This window comes from Aquarana catesbeiana, linkage group LG12, assembly GCF_042186555.1.
Source record: "Aquarana catesbeiana isolate 2022-GZ linkage group LG12, ASM4218655v1, whole genome shotgun sequence".
Lineage (NCBI taxonomy): Eukaryota > Metazoa > Chordata > Amphibia > Anura > Ranidae > Aquarana > Aquarana catesbeiana.
In genome coordinates, this window is record NC_133335.1 from 71,686,177 (window position 1) to 71,705,682 (window position 19,506).

General features: G+C 42.3%; 1 protein-coding gene across 3 annotated transcripts in view; it reads right to left on the reverse strand.

Annotated features, from left to right (window-relative positions):
* The window catches only part of TMEM106A (transmembrane protein 106A), a 91,574-nt gene that overhangs the window by 62,239 nt on the left and 9,829 nt on the right, over positions 1-19,506 (reverse strand). For 2 of the 3 annotated variants that reach the window (XM_073608031.1, XM_073608032.1), the window contains one exon: positions 1,507-1,558. The exons of the other annotated variant lie outside the window; for it this stretch is intronic. In XM_073608031.1, the coding sequence (XP_073464132.1) occupies positions 1,507-1,512 (6 nt within the window). In that variant the 5' untranslated portion in view covers positions 1,513-1,558. The remainder of the gene's footprint in view (positions 1-1,506; positions 1,559-19,506) is intronic. 3 annotated transcript variants of the gene reach the window in all.

Genomic DNA, 19,506 nt, shown 5'->3' on the forward strand with positions numbered 1-19,506 from the left:
CACAAGATCAACAAGGAATCAGCTTAACTGTGGGTCCGCGACCCGCTCACTACTTTTGCTCTCTGCAGTTTTCCTGTAGCAGTCGGTTTGATGAGTGAAGAGGGACCCCCTTTCTTCTCGTTGGCCATCACTTTTGGCAAGTGAAATGGTGAGTAGTTTGTTGGTTTACTCCTGCAGTTCCCCAGTGGGCGTTGGCAGACACTGGAGCAGCCGATTGCCCAGCAGACTCAGCTTAGTCCAGCCATCTGAGTCAGGATACAACAGCGCCCAGAGGAACTCAGAACAGCACAGCATTTCTTCTCCCATCCTCTCTCCCGTTGGCGCTCAACTGCCCTGCTCCTTCCCGGGTTTTTGTTTTTATCAAACCCCTCCTGCTCTCAGGTATCACTGAGTATTGTAGTTGATTTCCTAGTGATGGCCATGGCTCAGATCATCGTCCAGACTACATCTCCCAGAGTGCTATAGCCTAAAATCAGTTACAAGCTAAATAAAGTGACTTGCTATTGACATCTTGTGGAAATAAAAGAAGTTCTGCAGCCAGTAACATTACCTTCTGTTACATTAATATGCATTATGTCATGCATTAACATGCAGTAGACCATCCCTTTTATTCTGAATTGGTTGAGAATGCATCACAACAGACCTTTTAATGCACCTGCTTTTTCTAGACCACCACACCACAATGCTCAGATGGTTTGGTGCTCTTAAATGCAGGTCCAGTGTGGGTATGTATCTTAGGGTCCTGTTTAAAATTAATAAGATCTGTGCATTACTACGATGTAAACATATGAATCAGGTTTGGTCAATTTTTCTACAAGTTTTCTTGAAGAACAGCAAAAAAATCTGATATACCGTCTCAATGACCACTAATGCCGTGTACACACGGGCGGACCTTTCGGCATCAAAGGTCCGACGGTCTTCCCGACGGACTTTTGAACGAACGGACTTGCCTACATACGATCACACCAAAGTCCGACGGATTCGTACGTGATGACGTACGACCGGACTAAAATAAGGAAGTTCATAGCCAGTAGCCAATAGCTGCCCTAACGTCGGTTTTCGTCCGTCGGACTAGCAAACAGACGAACGGATTTTTCGACCGGACTCGAATCCGCCGGAAAGATTTGAAACATGTTTTAAATCTAAAGTCCGTCTGATTTTCGAACGAAAAAGTCCGCTGCAGGTCCGATGAAGCCCACACACGTTTGGATTGTCCGACGGATTCGTTCCGTCGGACCAGTCTGGTTGAAAAGTCCACCCGTGTGTACACGGCATAAGACTTTTTTGTATGAAATAAAATCTTAAGTCACTATGGAAAGGATTGCCAGGTGTAATACTGACAGGCAACAAAAAACATTGAGGGGAATGCACCAAAATGAAAATTCAGGGCTGAATAGCAGAAATAAAAAATAGCTAGGAAAAAAATTCTACTGTTTCGAAAGGTAAAAGGGCAATGGTGAAAGTGAAGATGAAGGTCCACCATTATACTTCATAAAAGGTACTTACTGGCATTTGTTTTCTATGGACACGCAGACATTGGTGAGAGTGCTTCTTCAACCTGCCAAGGCATACATGTTAGTTAATGGTAGTGCCAGTTTTGTCTCTTCTCATAATAGCAAACATGGTGTCCAAATGCTGGTGCCTTCCCACAAACTAGTGTGATAACAGGTTTACACATGCCCCATAAAACTACATCCTCTCTTAAATGTTATACACCACATGAGTCCAAAAAAACAGGACAAACCCATTCTTTAAAGCAGGGGTCTCCAAAGGGCCAGTTAGGTGTCCTTCAAACTTTAGGGGGGGAACAGATTATGGCTGGTGGGGTTAGAAAATATGTTAAGGTTAGTCAAACATTTTAGGCAGGTGTGAAAAAAAAATGCTGTAAATTAAGAATGCTCTCAGAAATAGTGTTAATTGATGAAAAGTAGATGAACAAAAGAGAAATCCAAATCAATATTTTGTGTGACCATCCTTTGCCTTCAAAACATCAATTCTTCTAAGTACACAGTTTTTCAAGGAACTTGGCAGGTAGGTTGGTCAAAACATCTTGGAGAGCTAACCACAAATCTTCTGAGGGTGTAGGCTGCCTCAAATCCGTCTCTTCATGTAATCCCAGATGGGTTCCATGATGTTGAGATCAGGGCTCTGTGGGGGCCAAACTATCACTTCCAGGACTTCTTGTTCTTCTTTATGCTGAAGATAGTGCTCAATAACATTGGCTGTACGTTTGGGGTCATCGTCCTGCTGCAGAATACATTTGGGGCCAATCCCATGCCCCCTGATGGTATGGCATAATGGATAACTATCTGCCTGTATTTCTCAGCATTGAGGACTCCATGGACCCTGACATTTCCAATTCCATTTGCAGAAATGCAACCCCAAACTTGCAAGGAACCTCTACAATGCTTCACTGTTGCCTGCAGGCATTCATTATTTTGGCTGCAATTCTTCCATGAAGACCACTTCTAGGCCGACTTCTCTGGACAGTAGATGGGTGTACCACTGGTTTCCATCAGTTCTGTGTGGATGGCACTGCTGGACATCTTCTAATGTAGAAGGGAAGTAAGCAGGATGTGTCTTTAATCTGCTTCATTAAGTTTCCTTGGCCAATTACTGCATCTACGATCCTCAACGTTGCCTGTTTCTTTGTGCTTTTTCAAAAGAACTTGAACAGCACAATTTAAATTCCTAGTCTGCTTTGAAATCTTTGCCTGGGAGAGACCTTGCTGATGCAGAAAAACTACCTTGTGTCTTGTTGCTGTGCTAAGTCTTGCCATGATGTATGACCCATGACATGAAGCAACCTCACCTTAGTAGCAGAGTTTGGCTGTTCATCACCCTGTCAGTTTTAAGCCTCCTACACAGCTGTTTCAGGTAATGGCTGTGTTTCAACCTAAATATGAATGATGATTATCAGTAGCACCTGCTTGGTGTTATTGGTTAATCATTTACTTGACTCTAAATCTAAAAAATCCCTGTAGTGTACAAACATAAGAATTGATGCCGATTTGAAGCCAAAGTGTAGACACACCAAATATTGATGTGATTTAGGATTTTTCTTCTGTTTTATCAATTTAAAAAATGCAAAGTGAGTAAACTAAACAAAGAATTAAACATATTATTTTGAACGCATTCTTACTTTACAGCATTTCTTCACACCTGCCTAAAACATTTGCACACTGCTGTATTTTTAAACATAGATAATTCCATAGAACACAATTTATATTATATTAACACTAAAGGAGTTTCATAAGAATTAGTTTAGTTTTCATAAGACGGTTTCCTCTTCAAATTTTTGTTATCAATGAAAGGAAGTGAGCAGTTTGAAAATAAAAAGAAAACTTCAACGGCAATTTGGAGATAAAATCACATCGGTCTTTTAGTTTCAGGACAGGACAAATTTAAAATTTGTTGATTCACTATCTCTTGTGGACATTCTAGTAATGCTGCAAGGAATTTGAAAAGATTAAATCTGTTTCCACTGGTGGATGAAGGCCTCCAGTCTTCCTTCCACTAGATCCTTGGAGTCACTTAGACTTCTTGGCTTATACAGAAAGAATGAAAGGGCCCCCTTCTATTTCAGTTCCTTTTTATTACTTAGCTCTCTTGACACTTGAGTTGGCATCAACCACACTAAGACCTAGGAAATTGATTGTTTTATTTGCTGTTCAGCTTGACTGTATCTCATTCAAACCCAAAGGGGAATACCACCAACATTTTAAAGAAGGATTCCTTGTCCTAGTAGTAACCATTTCCTAAATAAATAATAGTGCAGCGCTAAATGCTATGTGCATATATGAAAAATAAAATGCATAATAAAACAAATGTGAACAAACAAAAGTGGTGATTAAGCCAATAGGCTGGTGCAATAATTGAAAATAGCAAAACAAAGTCCATCAACAAAATAGTGATAAAATGAATAGTAAAAAACTGTGCTATAATAAATAACTCTCATTTTTCATTGAATGATGATGCATTTTTGAAATAGTCCATAATGAAAAAGAAGTCCGTAGAGTAGAAAAAAAAAAAAAAGACACCCATGTGAGGGCACAGTAGAGTTAAAAACTTCTCCCCAAGTTGTGCAGTCCACCACCATTTATTTAAAATAGCATGCTTACCAGAGGATGTGGACTCACAAACTGATAAGTATTGAATCAAACGAGCATTTGTGAGGGGATACCTCAACAATATCCAGCTGTATCAGATAGATGGTATGGAAATCACCCTGTCACACATTGGGGAGATGAGTACAGTGCTGCGCTAAAACCAGAAGGAACACTAAAATAGCAGCTAACACACCTATTCAATTTATTAATTTATTAATTAATTGAATTAATTAATCAATTTATTACCTCAAGGTAGGGAATAACAACAAAAATAAAAGTGTAGCGCTATATATTATACAGACATATTAATCAAAAAACCCCAACCCATAAGTGCATACAAACAGTAAGTAGAACCTTATCACACCTTGTATGACCATAAATATGGATTGCACGGTTTTTCAAACATAAGTTATTGTTTATAATTGTCAATTAAGATTTATTATTTACTGTTTCACCCTAACTGTTTTGCTGAATAATACAGTGTCACTTTATTGTGCAATCCATATTTATGGTCATACAAGGTGTGATAAGGTTCTACTTACTGTTTGTATGCACTTATGGGTTGGGGTTTTTTGATTAATATGTCTGTATAATATATAGCGCTACACTTTTATTTTTGTTGTTATACCCTGTCACACATTGAATGGAGAGGTTCCACTTGAAGCAAATAGGCTCCCAATAACGGCAGACATCAATGAGAAAGGCCTCTCCCAGGCATATATGTAGGGAATAAACGGCCACATAGCGTAAAACTGCACAAAATATTTTAAATGTAAAAAAAGGTGTACACTTAATAGCGCTGTATAATCCAACATGGGATCGGAAGAGATTGCAATGACTCCACGAGCGTCACCCAACACGTTTCGCAATATTGGACATCATTTGAGGTATGAGGGCTGTGCATAGTCACTGCAGTATATAGGTTTGCAATCCAATGGGAAATAGCCCACAAATTGGCAAATGGGAACACCTGAATGCAGGGCTCCGAGCCATTCCAAGATGGCGCCAGCGTGCGTTCCACGCCTCACTACCATTCCCATTATGATAAAAAGGGAAAAGGAAGGCCAATGGCATTAGATTATGCGATCCACGCCTCATTATCCAAGCCGTTCCAAGACGGCACCAGCGTGCATTCCGCGCTTCGCTGTCACTACTCATTATGACAGGGGGAAAAAAATAAAAAGGAATGGACACTGCGGTCCACACCTCATTATCAAAATTTGACCTGAACCAGAGGGAGCGCATAATCAAAACCAGGACTAAAACATTCAGGCGCCACCTCTGGTCACAGGGAGGGTTGGGAAAAAGACTGAATATGTCCTCCAAGCCTCATTTTGATCACAAAATTCCCATACAATAAATAAATCAAAAAAAAAAAAAAATCACTGGTTACAGGTCATATAAAACCAATCAACGATATATATCCATAATGTGTAAATAGCCAAATCCATTGGATCTAAACAATTCAGTTTTTCTTCTCCAATGTGTGTTATGAAGACACAGATTACATTTTTTTTACATGGCTACTATCCAGTTAAATTATGGAAAAAGTGGGTCTAGAAGGAGGATTGATGACATTAGCAGCAACTTTCATCTGTAAAGATGGAGCACCTCTGTAGATAACATCAGCTCTTTCAGGCAACAATAGCCCTATAATACAGTCATTTTTTTAAAACATCCCAGTGTGTGTTAAGGATGTCTTTAATTTCACAATGTTGGATCGAAAAAGACGTAAAAAAAAAAAAAAAAAAAAAAAAAAATATTAAAAAAAAAGACCATTTGAGGTACTTGGAGTTATGATTGCAGGGATTATATTGGAATAGTTTGCGTCTGTCTAAGTTGTGTAGTTTAAAGATCGACAGGAGAGTATCCCTTCTCCAAAAAATTTCTTTTAATTGTAGTCGCTTGTACCTCAAAATCTTGAGCACTAATACAATTACGACGCAATCTTATCCACTTCCCGCCTGGCCTATAACAGAATGACAGCTGGGAAGTGGTTCTGTTATCCTGACTGGGTGTCATACGACGTCCAGCAGGATAACATGCAGGCGCGCACCCATGGGGGCACGCAGCATGGCGATCGCAAGTGCGGCGTCAGTCTGACACGCCGCATCTCCGACCGTGGTAAGAAGCCTCTTACCACTTGATCAGCTGTGACCAATCACAGCTGATTATCGTGTGAACCAGGAAGTGCCGTTAAATGGCATTCCTCGGTTCGCGCTGACAGAGAGAGCCGATTGGCGGCTTTCCCTGTCAGAAGGGGGGGTCTGTGCTGATGAATCAGCACATTGATTATCAGCACAGCCCCATCAGATGTGCGATCACAGCTGCCAAAAAGGTGCCAATCAGCTGCCAGCCAGTGCCCCCTCAGGATCGTCTGTCAGTGCCCAATAAAGTGATAGTCAGTGCCAATTAGTGCCTATCACATTGCCAATCAGTGCCCTACAGTAACACCTGTCAGAACCCCGTCACAGCCGCCTCTCAGTGCCCATCACAGCTGCCTCTCAGTGCCCATCAATTCTACATATCAGTGCCTCCTCATCAGTGCCCATCAGTGAAGGAGAAAACAAAAAGTTTATAACCGAAACAAAGAAACTTTTTTTTTCAAAAATTTTGGTATTTTTCAGTTAGTTTAGCAAAAAATAAAAACCCCAGTGATGATCAAATACCACCAAAAGAAAGCTCTATTTGTGGGAAGAAAATTTAGTTTGTGTACAGTGTTGCATGACCACGCATTTGTCATTCAAAGTGTGATAGCACTGAAAGCTGAAAATTGTCCTGGGCAGGAAGGGGCGAAAGTGCCTGGTATTGAAGCGGTTAAGCATTGGCTGCGTGGGACCGAACTCAACCAATTCTGATGATGGCAGCTGTCGACATGAATAAATTAATTACCATCTGTCAATTTAAAAAATCTGCTGGTAACAAGCCTAGTACCTTCCACTCTGATTTCCAAATCTAGAAAGTGAATCTTCTCTGGGCTAGCTTCAACTGAGAATGCTATGCCCCTAGCGTTAGCATTGAGAGTGGCCATGTAACAGTGGAAATAGTCCAAACTGTCATTCCAAAGGAGGAGGATGTCGTCTATATAATGAGCCCAGAGGACCAATTCTGGTCTCCTCTGGGCATAGACGACATCCTCCTCCCATTTGGCCATAAATAAATTGGCCAAACTGGGGGCAAACTTGGCTCCCCATGGCCACGCCTTTTTTCTGGAGGTAGTATTGACCATTAAACCAAAAGTAATGACTAGTGGCAAAGGACAATAATTCCATAATAAATTATTTTTGGATATAGGGCAATGTTTTCTCCTGGGATAAATAATATTGCACCACATCAAATCCTAACTGATGGGAGATGCAGGTGTAAAAGAGATGCAATGTCTGCAGTCACCAGACAACCTTCTTGGACCTCTAGGTTTTCTAAAAGTTGGATCGTGTCTTTAGTATCTTTCAGATAAGATGGCATATTTTTGGCTAGAGCTTGTAAATAAAAGTCTATATATCCCCCAATTCTTGATGTAACCGAATCAATCCCACTAATGATGGGACGACCTAGAGGATGTGTGATGCTTTTATGGATTTTGGGGGAGATAATATATCATAGGAATACGAGGGGCTATTGGAATTAGATATGATTTTTCCCTTTTATTTTTTTTTCTAAAATTAAATAGTGGTATGAACGTGCAGTGGGACATCAGTGCATTTTTTTAATAAGAAGTGATGTGCCCATCAATGGTCATATATTTCCCCATTAACAACCTAGTTCATGTTTAATTTTACAAATTTTCTAGTGCCTCCCCTTTAGCGATTCACTCTATAGACCACTGGGTTAGAATTTTAGGTTCTATCCAGTAGGTTTTTAATATAAATGAATTTTACCTTCTTAGCCATTTAACTTAAAAGATTTATTCTTGTTACCATATATCCATTAGATGGCACTTTAATGCTCATGACACCTGTATATTGATTTATTTTGTCAATATGAAATTTATTACTTTAAGATTATTGATTGTGTATGTTGTTTAATGGCCAAGTTAGGATTTGGCCATTTACACATTATCTAGATATATATATATATATATATAGATATATATATAGATATATATATATATCTATATATATATCTATATATATATATATATATTTTATGACCTGTAACCAGTGATTTTTTATAATTCATTTATTATATGGGAATTTTGTGATCACAATGAGGCTTGGAGGACATATTCGGTCTTTTTACCAACCCTCCCTGTGACCAGAGGTGGCGCCTGAATGTTTTAGTTCCGGTTTTAATGGTGCGCTCCCTCTGGTTCAGGTCAAATTTGATAATGAGGCGTGGATTGCATGATCTAATGCCATTGCCCTTCATTTTCCATTTCATCATAATGGGAATGATAGTGAGGCGTGGAACGCACCCCGGTGCCATCTTGGAACAGCTTGGAGCCCTGCATTCAGGTGTTCCCATTTGCCAATTTGGGGGCTATTTCCTATTGGATTGAAAACCTATATATATACACTGCAGTGACTGTGTACAACCCTCACACCCCAGACGATGTCCAATTGGATGAAACGTGTTAGGTCACGCTCGTGGAGTCATTGCAATCTCTTCTGATCCCATGTTGGCATATACAGCGCTATTCAAGTGGATGTTGACAAGTATACACCTGTTTTTACATTAAAATAATTTATGCAGTTTTTGACTGTGTGGCCGTTTATTCTCTACATATATGCCTGGGAGCGGCTTTTCCCCATTGATGTCTGCCGTTATTGGGAGCCTAATTGCTTCAAGTGGAACCTCTCCATTCAATCTGTGACGGGGTGATATCCATGCTATCTATCTGGCACAGCTGGACAAATGCTTGTTTGATTCAATACTTATCAGTATGTGAATCCATGCCCTCTGGTAAGCGTGCCATTTTCAATACATTGTGTGGGGCTGCACAACTCGGAGAAGTTTTTAACTCTACTGTGCCCTCACATGGGTGTCTTTTTTTCTGTTCTATGGACTTCATTTCCATGGTCGACTATTTCATTTTATTTACTTGAATGATAATGCATTCATGATCTTTGAGTGTTTTTGAACATAGCACAGTTTTTAACTATTCATTTTATCACTATTTGTTGATGGACTTGATGTTTTGATATTTTCAATTATTGCACCAGCCCATTGGCTTAATCGCCACTTTTGTTTATTCACCATTTGTTTTATTATGCCTTTTTTTTTTCATATATACACATAGCGCTGCACAATCATTTGTTAGTTATGTTTACACTATATGTCTAGTGAGTGTAAGCTGCTATCTATAGTCTGAGCACAGTTTTTATCTTCCCTTTTAGTAGTAACCATTTGCCTACCAGGCTAATTCTGACATTTCTCACATACATGAAAAAAAAAATCTGCATTTGTTTGCTAGAAAATTACTCCCAAACATTATATATTTTCTGAAAGCAAATGCCCTGGACAATAAAATGGTGGTTGTTGCAAGTTTTTATGTCACCCAATATTTGTGCAGCAGTTTATCAAATCACATTTTCAGGAAAAAATACACTTTAATCTTTTTTAGTACAAACAAAACACAATATAATCCCTATTTTTTTCTGGTAAAATACAAAAGATGATGTTATACCGAGCAAAGAGATACCCAACATGTGATGCTTCAAAATTTTGAAAACCCGTGGAATGAATATGGTACATTAAACTATCCAAAGCTTTACAGTTTACAAGTTTACAGTTAAAACAGGAGGCCTGGCATTAAAATTATTGCATTCACAACAATACCTTAAGAGCCCTTTCACACCGATTGCTATTCGGCTGCTAGCGGGGCACTTTTAACCTCCACTAGCGGCCAAGGAAAGGGTTAAATGCGCCGTGTAGCCAGTGCCATCTTAGGAGCATTATAGGCCCCCGGGCAATACAGTGCAACGGGGCCCTGTCTACACAATCATGCACGATTTCCCATCAAATGCAGCTTTACTGTGCCCATGAATGCAGCCTCACTGTGCCCATCAAATGCAGCCTCATTTGTCCATAAGTGCAGCCTCACTGTGCCCACCATTGCAGCCTCATTGTGCCCACCATTGCAGTCTCACTGTGCCCGTGAATGCAGCCTCACTGTGCCCCCCATTGCAGCTTCACTGTGCCCACCCATTGCACCCTCACTGTGCCCACCATTACAGCCTCATTGTGCCCATGAATGCAGTCTCAGTGTGCCCATGAATGCACCCTCACTTTTCCCATGAATGCAGCATCACTGTGCCAATTAATTCAGACTCACCATCGCCTGGTAACACACACACAGCTGGCATCTCCTCCTGAGTATCATGGAGCTGGCTGGGTCTGTGTTCGGCGGCCGTGCTGTAACAAGGTCCCGCCCCCCTAGACCAGCTTGTGCGATAGGCGGAACACTGATTCAATCTACTATTACATGAGTCTAGGGGGGTGGGACCTTGTTACAGTGCGGCCGCCGAACAGAGACCCAGCCAGCTCCATGATACACAGGAGGAGGAGAAAGGGAAAGAGCGGAGCGCTGCAGCCGCAACTCAAAGGCCCCAGGGCATGTGGCCTTCTGGGAAATTTCCTGGTATCCCGGTAGGCCAGTCTGGCCCTGGCTGGGGTCGCTAGGCAGGTGGGGCCCCCCAGGCAAGTGGGGCCCTCGGGCAACTGCCCAGCGTGCCCATGCCAAAAGACGGCCCTGCGTGTAGCACCGCTGCCAAAGCACTTTGCAGGTGCTTCAGCAGTGGTGCCCATTTACTTCAATAGGCAGGAGCAGTATATACACAGCTCCAAAGATGCTGCTTGCAGGACTTTTTTTTAACGTCCTGCCAGCGCAGAGCCCCAGTGTGAAAGCACTCGGGCTTTCACATAGGGGTGGCAGGGTAGGCATTTTTCAGGCACTTTGCAGGTGCTATTTTTAGCCCTTTAGCACCTGAAAAATGCCTCAGTGTGAAAGGGATCTAAATGTTTGATCACTGTTTACATATATGTGTGCGGAACCTACATACATGTTCGCATTTGCTGATGAGCACAGTAGGACTGGAACATTTTACATTTTTTATTTTATTATTCATTTTGTCTTTTTTTTTGGATCAACTTTATTACCATCACAAGAGAAGAACAATATCCTTTGTAATGGCATGGGCAGTGACAAATACTCTTTATTGAGAGATCTGTGGTCTAATAGACGGATAATTCCAGATCTCTTCTCTGCCCTCAAAAGAGTCTGATCAAACTGAGATCTGTTTGATAAGATGCTTTACAAACCAGTAACAGCTTGTAAACAAACCAAAACCAGAAGTGAAAAAATCCTTGTTGTTTCTGGCTTAATTTGTCGCAGAGGCTGTACCTTCCTTTGCCCTGTACTCAGACAGCCACACAGGTTGAAGCAGTGCAACAGTGGTGGCGGAAGAGGAGGAGGGGGTGGCGCACTTCTGCGCTCTATAAAAGTGATCCAGTAGCTATAGAGCTGCGTGGATCACCTTCATAAGAAAGCCTATCACTGGCTGCAAATTTTGATACCGGGATCATGGCTGTAGGTGCAGCCATGATCCTGGTATAAGCACTTCCACCAAGGACATACTAGTATGTCCTAAGGGCTGGAAGTAGGTAAAGTTTCAGTAAACCTATAACATGAAATTAACTTTAAAGCTGAACTATACTCACCTTGAATCCAATGATGCACTGTATCCGGAATTCCTTGCTTCCAGGTCTCTATTGCCAGCCGCGGTCATTGACCAGACTGAGATGACATCACTTCCACACTCCATCAGCTTTGGCATTGCCATACATGTGCAGTGAGCTGCGCTTGCACAGCTTACTGTACAGGAGTAGACAAGTAGGCATGTAGCGTTAATGCAGAAGAGACAAAGCTTCTGCTAATCCTGCCTGTCCGCCCATTTTTATTTTCTAGCCTGAAGTTCCTCTATAAGCATCAAAAAATATATTGTCTATGTGTGCTGCTCTTTTTTTTACAGTTGTACTCATAAGTTTACATACCCTGGAAGAATGTATGATTTCTTGGCCATTTTTCAGAGAATATGAATGATAACACAAAAACTTTTCTTTTATTTATGGTTAGTGTTTGGCTGAAGCCATTTATTATCAATCAACTGTGTTTACTCTTTTTAAATCATAATGGCGACAGAAACTACCCACATGACCCTGATCAAAAGTTTACATACCCTGGTGATTTTGGCCTGATAACATGCACACAAGTTGACACAAAGGGGGTTGAATGGCTATTAAAAGGTAACCATCCTCACCTGTGATCTGTGTGCTTGTAATTAGTGTGTGTGTATAAAAAGGTCAATGCGTTTCTGGACTCCTGAATTCTGCCAGTGTCTGTAAACCTACGAGCACAACTGTACTAAGTCTATTAGTGCTAGCTCATTGGTGTCCCCTATGCAAGGTGGCAACCCTGCTGTGGCTGAACACCATCCTTCTGTGTTGCCACCCTGTGCAAGCTCAATATTATACATTAGGAACTTTCTTGATTCTTCCATAAGGGATCCTGCATAGGGGACACCAATGAGCTAGCACTAATAACATACTTTGTAACAAAAGAACAGCACGCAAAAATCAGTGATTTTTACATCTGCATGTCTGGAAGAACATTCATGGGCAGGATGTAAAAATGATGGATTTTACAAACTGTCCATTCATTTACTGACAGTTGGCAACCCTTGACCCATGTATTGCATCTTCCTCTAGCTCAGTCCCCTTGTTGTATTGCAAGCCCTGTTCTTTGGATACGCCGTGCATGCACCCCTTTGAGAGACCTAAAACCAGGCAATTAACAGTTAATGGTAACCTTACCGAAGAAAGGTAAACATACAGGAACAGTTGTAAAGCACCTTCTTACACACATTCCTGTACAAAGGTGTTCTAATGCCCATAAGGTAATAATACCTGAATAACAGAAGAGTCCATAGTTCTTTAGAGGCAAGTGTCCATTAAGGCAAATGATCCACAAGAGGTAGTTAAGTATCCAAAGTCCATAATTGGCAGAAAGTCCATAAAGGCAATACGTCCAACAGCTGGCAGTTAGAAGTCCATGGAGTCCTCAGGTTCCCAGCCCCTCAGGGAATCCCGACTGCTGCACCCCAGATGGGGGCACAGACTGACAGAGTAACAGCCTACCTCTTGGCAGGGTTTCCCAGCAGCTCTCCCAGGGCCTTTCAGTGAGCCTTTCTATGTGAATCTCGGGAAAATTGGTGGGAAAATGCTGGCACCTGCCTACATACTCATATTAACTGCTTCAGCCCCAGAAGGATTTACCCCCTTCCTGACCAGAGCACTTTTTGCGATACGGCACTGCGTCGCTTTAACTGACAATTGCGCATCGTGCAATTGTCGTGCATCGTTGCACCCAAACAAAATTGACGTCCTTTTTTTCCCCCCACAAATAGAGCTTTCTTTTGGTGGTATTTGATCACCTCTGCGGTTTTTATTTTTTGTGAACAAACAAAAAAAGAGCGACAAAAAAAAAAAAAAGAAAAAAAAAAAAAAAAAAAAAAAAGAAGAAAAAGCTATATTTTTTACTTTTTGCTATAATAAATATCCCAAAAAAAAATTATTAAAGAAAAAAAACTAATTTTCTTTCTCAGTTTAGGCCAATATGTATTCTTCTACATATTTATGGGAAGAAAAAAAAACAATGCAATAAGCGTATATTGATTGGTTTGCGCAAAAGTTAAAGCGGGGGTCCACCTATCTATCGTTTTTTTTTTTTTGAGTTCATTCACAAACTTTTCTTCTCAGCATTACATACTCACATATTGTGTGTAATATGTACGCCTGTCTCAGATTTCGTCGGAAAGAATAACTTATATTATTCACTGCAGGCGGTTTCCATCTTCGTTGTGGGCATTTGAAGCCCACAAGCATTTATTTCCTGGATGTGGTGAATGCTGTGCTCCCAGCATTCACTGCTCCTTCCCGCACATGCTCAGTGGCATCCTGGGAAGCCTGAGACTAGCTCCCAGGAGTCTGGGAGAGGCTAGAAACACGCCTACTCCCACGGGAGGAGAACCAGGAAGTGCAAAGAAGAATAGAAAAATAAAAGGTAATTACGGGGATTTAAATTTTTTTAAACGGCATGTCAGCATCTAGGCAAGGAAGAGAATACATACAGATATTGTTCAAAATTTGGGTGGAACCCCGCTTTAAAGCATCTACAAAATAGGGTATTTATGGCATTTGTATTATTTTATTTTTTTATTAGTAATGGTGGTGATCTGCGATTTTTATCATGACTGCGACATTATGGCGGACACATCGGACACTTTTGGACACTATTTCGGGACCATTGTCATTTATACAGCAATCAGTGCTATAAAAATGCATTGATTACTGTGTAAACAAAGAAAAAAAACTCCACTAAGGTGGACTTTAACCACTTGCCGACCGCCTAACGCACATATACGGCGGCAGAATGGCACGGGCAGGCAGAATCACGTACCCGTACGTGATCTGCCTCCCGCGGGCGGGGGGTCCGATAGGACCCCCCCCCGGTGCCAGCGGCGGTCGGCATTTGACTGGGAGCGTCGGGAGGCTAGGGGGAGACCATCCGATCGTGGCCCCCCCCTCGCGATCGCTCCCAGCCAATCGGAATCCTCCCCTGCCTGTGTGTAGTTTCACACAGGCAGAGGATGTGATGTCATCTCTCCTCGGCTTGGCAGTTTCCGTCCCAGCGCCGAGGAGAGAAGACATGTAAGTGCACAACACACACACACAGTAGAACATGCCAGGCATACTTTACACCCCCGATCCCCCCCCGATCGCCCCCCGATCCCCCCCCAATCACAAACTGACACCAGCAGTATTTTTTTTTTTTTTCTGATTACTGCATGGTGTCAGGGCAGTGAGTATTACCCCCCTTTAGGTCTAGGATACCCCCCCTAATAAAGTTTTAACCCCTTGATCACCCCCTGTCACCAGTGTCACTAAGCGATCATTTTTCTGATCGCTGTATTAGTGTCGCTGGTGATGCTAGTTAGGGAGGTAAATATTTAGGTTCGCCGTCAGCGTTTTATAGCGACAGGGACCCCCATATACTATCTAATAAATGTTTTAACCCCTTGATTGCCCCCTAGTTAACCCTTTCACCACTGATCACCGTATAACCGTTACGGGTGACGCTGGTTAGTTCATTTATTTTTTATAGTGTCAGGGCACCCGCCGTTTATTACCGAATAAAGGTTTAGCCCCCTGATCGCCCGGCGGTGATATGCGTCGCCCCAGGCAGCGTCAGATTAGCGCCAGTACCGCTAACACCCACGCACGCAGCATACGCCTCCCTTAGTGGTATAGCATCAGAACGGATCAATATCTGATCCGATCAGATCCATACTAGTGTCCCCAGCAGTTTAGGGTTCCCAAAAACGCAGTGTTAGCGGGATCAGCCCAGATACCCGCTAGCACCTGCGTTTTTCCCCTCCGCCTGGCCCAGCCCAAGTGCAGTATCGATCGATCACTGTCACTTACAAAACGCATAACTGCAGCGTTCACAGAGTCAGGCCTGATCCCTGCGATCGCTAACAGTTTTCTTGGTAGCGTTTTGGTGAACTGGCAAGCACCAGCCCCAGGCAGCGTCAGGTTAGCTCCAGTACCGCTAACACCCACGCACGCAGCGTACACCTCCCTTAGTGGTATAGTATCTGAACGGATCAATATCTGATCCGATCAGATCTATACTAGCGTCCCCAGCAGTTTAGGGTTCCCAAACACGTAGTGTTAGCGGGATCAGCCCAGATACCTGCTAGCACCTGCGTTTTGCCCCTCCGCCCGGCCCAGCCCACCCAAGTGCAGTATCGATCGATCACTGTCACTTACAAAACACTAAACGCATAACTGCAGCGTTCGCAGAGTCAGGCCTGATCCCTGCGATCGCTAACAGTTTTTTTGGTAGCGTTTTGGTGAACTGGCAAGCACCAGCCCCAGGCAGCGTCAGGTTAGCGCCAGTACCGCTAACACCCATGCACGCACCGTACACCTCCCTTAGTGGTATAGTATCTGATCGGATCAATATCTGATCTGATCAGATCTATACTAGCGTCCCCAGCAGTTTAGGGTTCCCACAAACGCAGTGTTAGCGGGATCAGCCCAGATACCTGCTAGCACCTGCGTTTTGCCCCTCCGCCCGGCCCAGCCCAGCCCACCCAAGTGCAGTATCGATTGATCACTGACACTTACAAAACACTAAACGCATAACTGCAGCGTTCGCAGAGTCAGGCCTGATCCCTGCGATCGCTAACAGTTTTTTTTGTAGCGTTTTGGTGAACTGGCAAGCACCAGCGGCCTAGTACACCCCGGTCGTAGTCAAACCAGCACTGCAGTAACACTTGGTGACGTGGCGAGTCCCATAAGTGCAGTTCAAGCTGGTGAGCTGGCAAGCACAAGTAGTGTCCCGCTGCCACCAAAAAGACAAACACAGGCCCGTCGTGCCCATAGTGCCCTTCCTGCTGCATTCGCCAATCCTAATTGGGAACCCACCGCTTCTGCAGCGCCCGTACTTCCCCCATTCACATCCCCAACCAAATGCAGTCGGCTGCATGAGAGGCATTTTCTTTATGTCCTCCCGAGTACCCCTACCCAGCGAACCCCCCCAAAAAAGATGTTGTGTCTGCAGCAAGCGCGGATATAGGCGTGACATCCGCTATTATTGTCCCTCCTGTCCTGACAATCCTGGTCTTTGCATTGGTGAATGTTTTGAACGCTACCATTCATTAGTTGAGTATTAGTGTAGGGTACAGCACTGCACAGACTAGGCACACTTTCACAGGGTCTCCCAAGATGCCATCGCATTTTGAGAGACCCGAACCTGGAACCGGTTACAGTTATAAAAGTTAGTTACAAAAAAAAGTGTAAAAAAAAAAACACATACAAAAATATAAAATAAAAAAAAAATAGTTGTCGTTTTATTGTTCTCTCTCTCTCTCTATTCTCTCTCTCTTGTTCTGCTCTTTTTTACTGTATTCTATTCTGCAATGTTTTATTGTTATTATGTTTTATCATGTTTGTTTTTCAGGTATGCAATTTTTTATACCTTACCGTTTACTGTGCTTTATTGTTAACCATTTTTTTGTCTTCAGGTACGCCATTCACGACTTTGAATGGTTATACCAGAATGATGCCTGCAGGTTTAGGTATCATCTTGGTATCATTCTTTTCAGCCAGCGATCGGCTTTCATGTAAAAGCAATCCTAGCAGCTAATTAGCCTCTAGACTGCTTTTACAAGCAGTGGGAGTGAATGCCCCCCCCCCCAACGTCTTCCGTGTTTTTCTCTGGCTCTCCTGTCTCAACAGGGAACCTGAGAATGCAGCCGGTGATTCAGCCAGCTGACCATAGAGCTGATCAGAGACCAGAGTGGCTCCAAACATCTCTATGGCCTAAGAAACCGGAAGCTACGAGCATTTTATGACTTAGATTTCGCCGGATGTAAACAGCGCCATTGGGAAATTGGGAAAGCATTTTATCACACCGATCTTGGTGTGGTCAGATGCTTTGAGGGCAGAGGAGAAATCTAGGGTCTAATAGACCCCAATTTTTGCAAAAAAGAGTACCTGTCACTACCTATTGCTATGATAGGGGATATTTACATTCCCTGAGATAACAATAAAAATGATTTAAAAAAAAAAATGAAAGGAACAGTTTAAAAATAAGATAAAAAAATAATAATAATAAAGAAAAAAAAAAAAAGCACCCCTGTCCCCCCTGCTCTCGCGCTAAGGCGAACGCAAGCGTCGGTCTGGCGTCAAATGTAAACAGCAATTGCACCATGCATGTGAGGTATCACCGCGAACGTCAGATCGAGGGCAGTAATTTTAGCAGTAGATCTCCTCTGTAAATCTAAAGTGGTAACCTGTAAAGGCTTTTAAAGGCTTTTAAAAATGTATTTAGTTTGTCGCCACTGCACGTTTGTGCGCAATTTTAAAGCATGTCATGTTTGGTATCCATGTACTCGGCCTAAGATCATCTTTTTTATTTCATCAAACATTTGGGCAATATAGTGTGTTTTAGTGCATTAAAATTTAAAAAAGTGTGTTTTTTCCCCAAAAAATGCGTTTGAAAAATCGCTGCGCAAATACTGTGTGAAAAAAAAAAATGAAACACCCACCATTTTAATCTGTAGGGCATTTGCTTTAAAAAAATATATAATGTTTGGGGGTTCAAAGTAATTTTCTTGCAAAAAAAAAAATATTTTTTTATGTAATCAAAAAGTGTCAGAGAGGGCTTTGTCTTCAAGTGGTTAGAAGAGTGGGTGATGTGTGACATAAGCTTCTAAATGTTGTGCATAAAATGCCAGGACAGTTCAAAACCCCCCCAAATGACCCCATTTTGGAAAGTAGACACCCCAAGCTATTTGCTGAGAGGCATGTCGAGTCCATGGAATATTTTATATTGTGACACAAGTTGCGGGAAAGAGACAATTTTTTATTTTTTTTATTTTTTTTTGCGCAAAGTTGTCACTAAATGATATATTGCTCAAACATGCCATGGGAATATGTGAAATTACACCCCAAAATACATTCTGTTGATTCTCCTGAGTACGGGGATACCACATGTGTGAGACTTTTTGGGAGCCTAGCCGCGCACGGGACCCGGAAAACCAAGCACCGCCTTCAGGCTAAGGCCGTAAATTTTTGATTTCACTCTTCACTGCCTATCACAGTTTCGGAGGCCATGGAATGCCCAGGTGGCAAAAACCCCCCCCCAAATGACCCCATTTTGGAAAGTAGACACCCCAAGCTATTTGATGAGAGGTATAGTGAGTATTTTGCAGACCTCACTTTTTGTCACAAAGTTTTGAAAATTGAAAAAAGAAAAAAAAATTTTTTTTTTCTCGTCTTTCTTTATTTTCAAAAACAAATGAGAGCTGCAAAATACTCACCATGCCTCTCAGCAAATAGCTTGGGGTGTCTACTTTCCAAAATGGGGTCATTTGGGGGGGGGGGGGGTTGTGCCACCTGGGCATTCCATGGCCTCCGAAACTGTGATAGGTAGTGAAGAGTAAAATCAAAAATGTACGCCCTTAGAAATCCTGAAGGCAGTGATTGGTTTTCGGGGCCCCGTACGCGGCTAGGCTCTCAAAAAGTCCCACACATGTGGTATCCCCGTACTCAGGAGAAGCAGCTAAATGTATTTTGGGGTGCAATTCCACATATGCCCATGGCCTGTGTGAGCAATATATCATTTAGTGACAACTTTTTGTAATTTTTTTTTTTTTTTTTTTGTCATTATTCAATCACTTGGGACAAAAAAAAATGAATATTCAATGGGCTCAACATGCCTCTCAGCAAATTCCTTGGGGTGTCTACTTTCCAAAATGGGGTCATTTGTGGGGGTTTTGTACTGCCCTGCCATTTTAGCACCTCAAGAAACGACATAGGCAGTCATAAA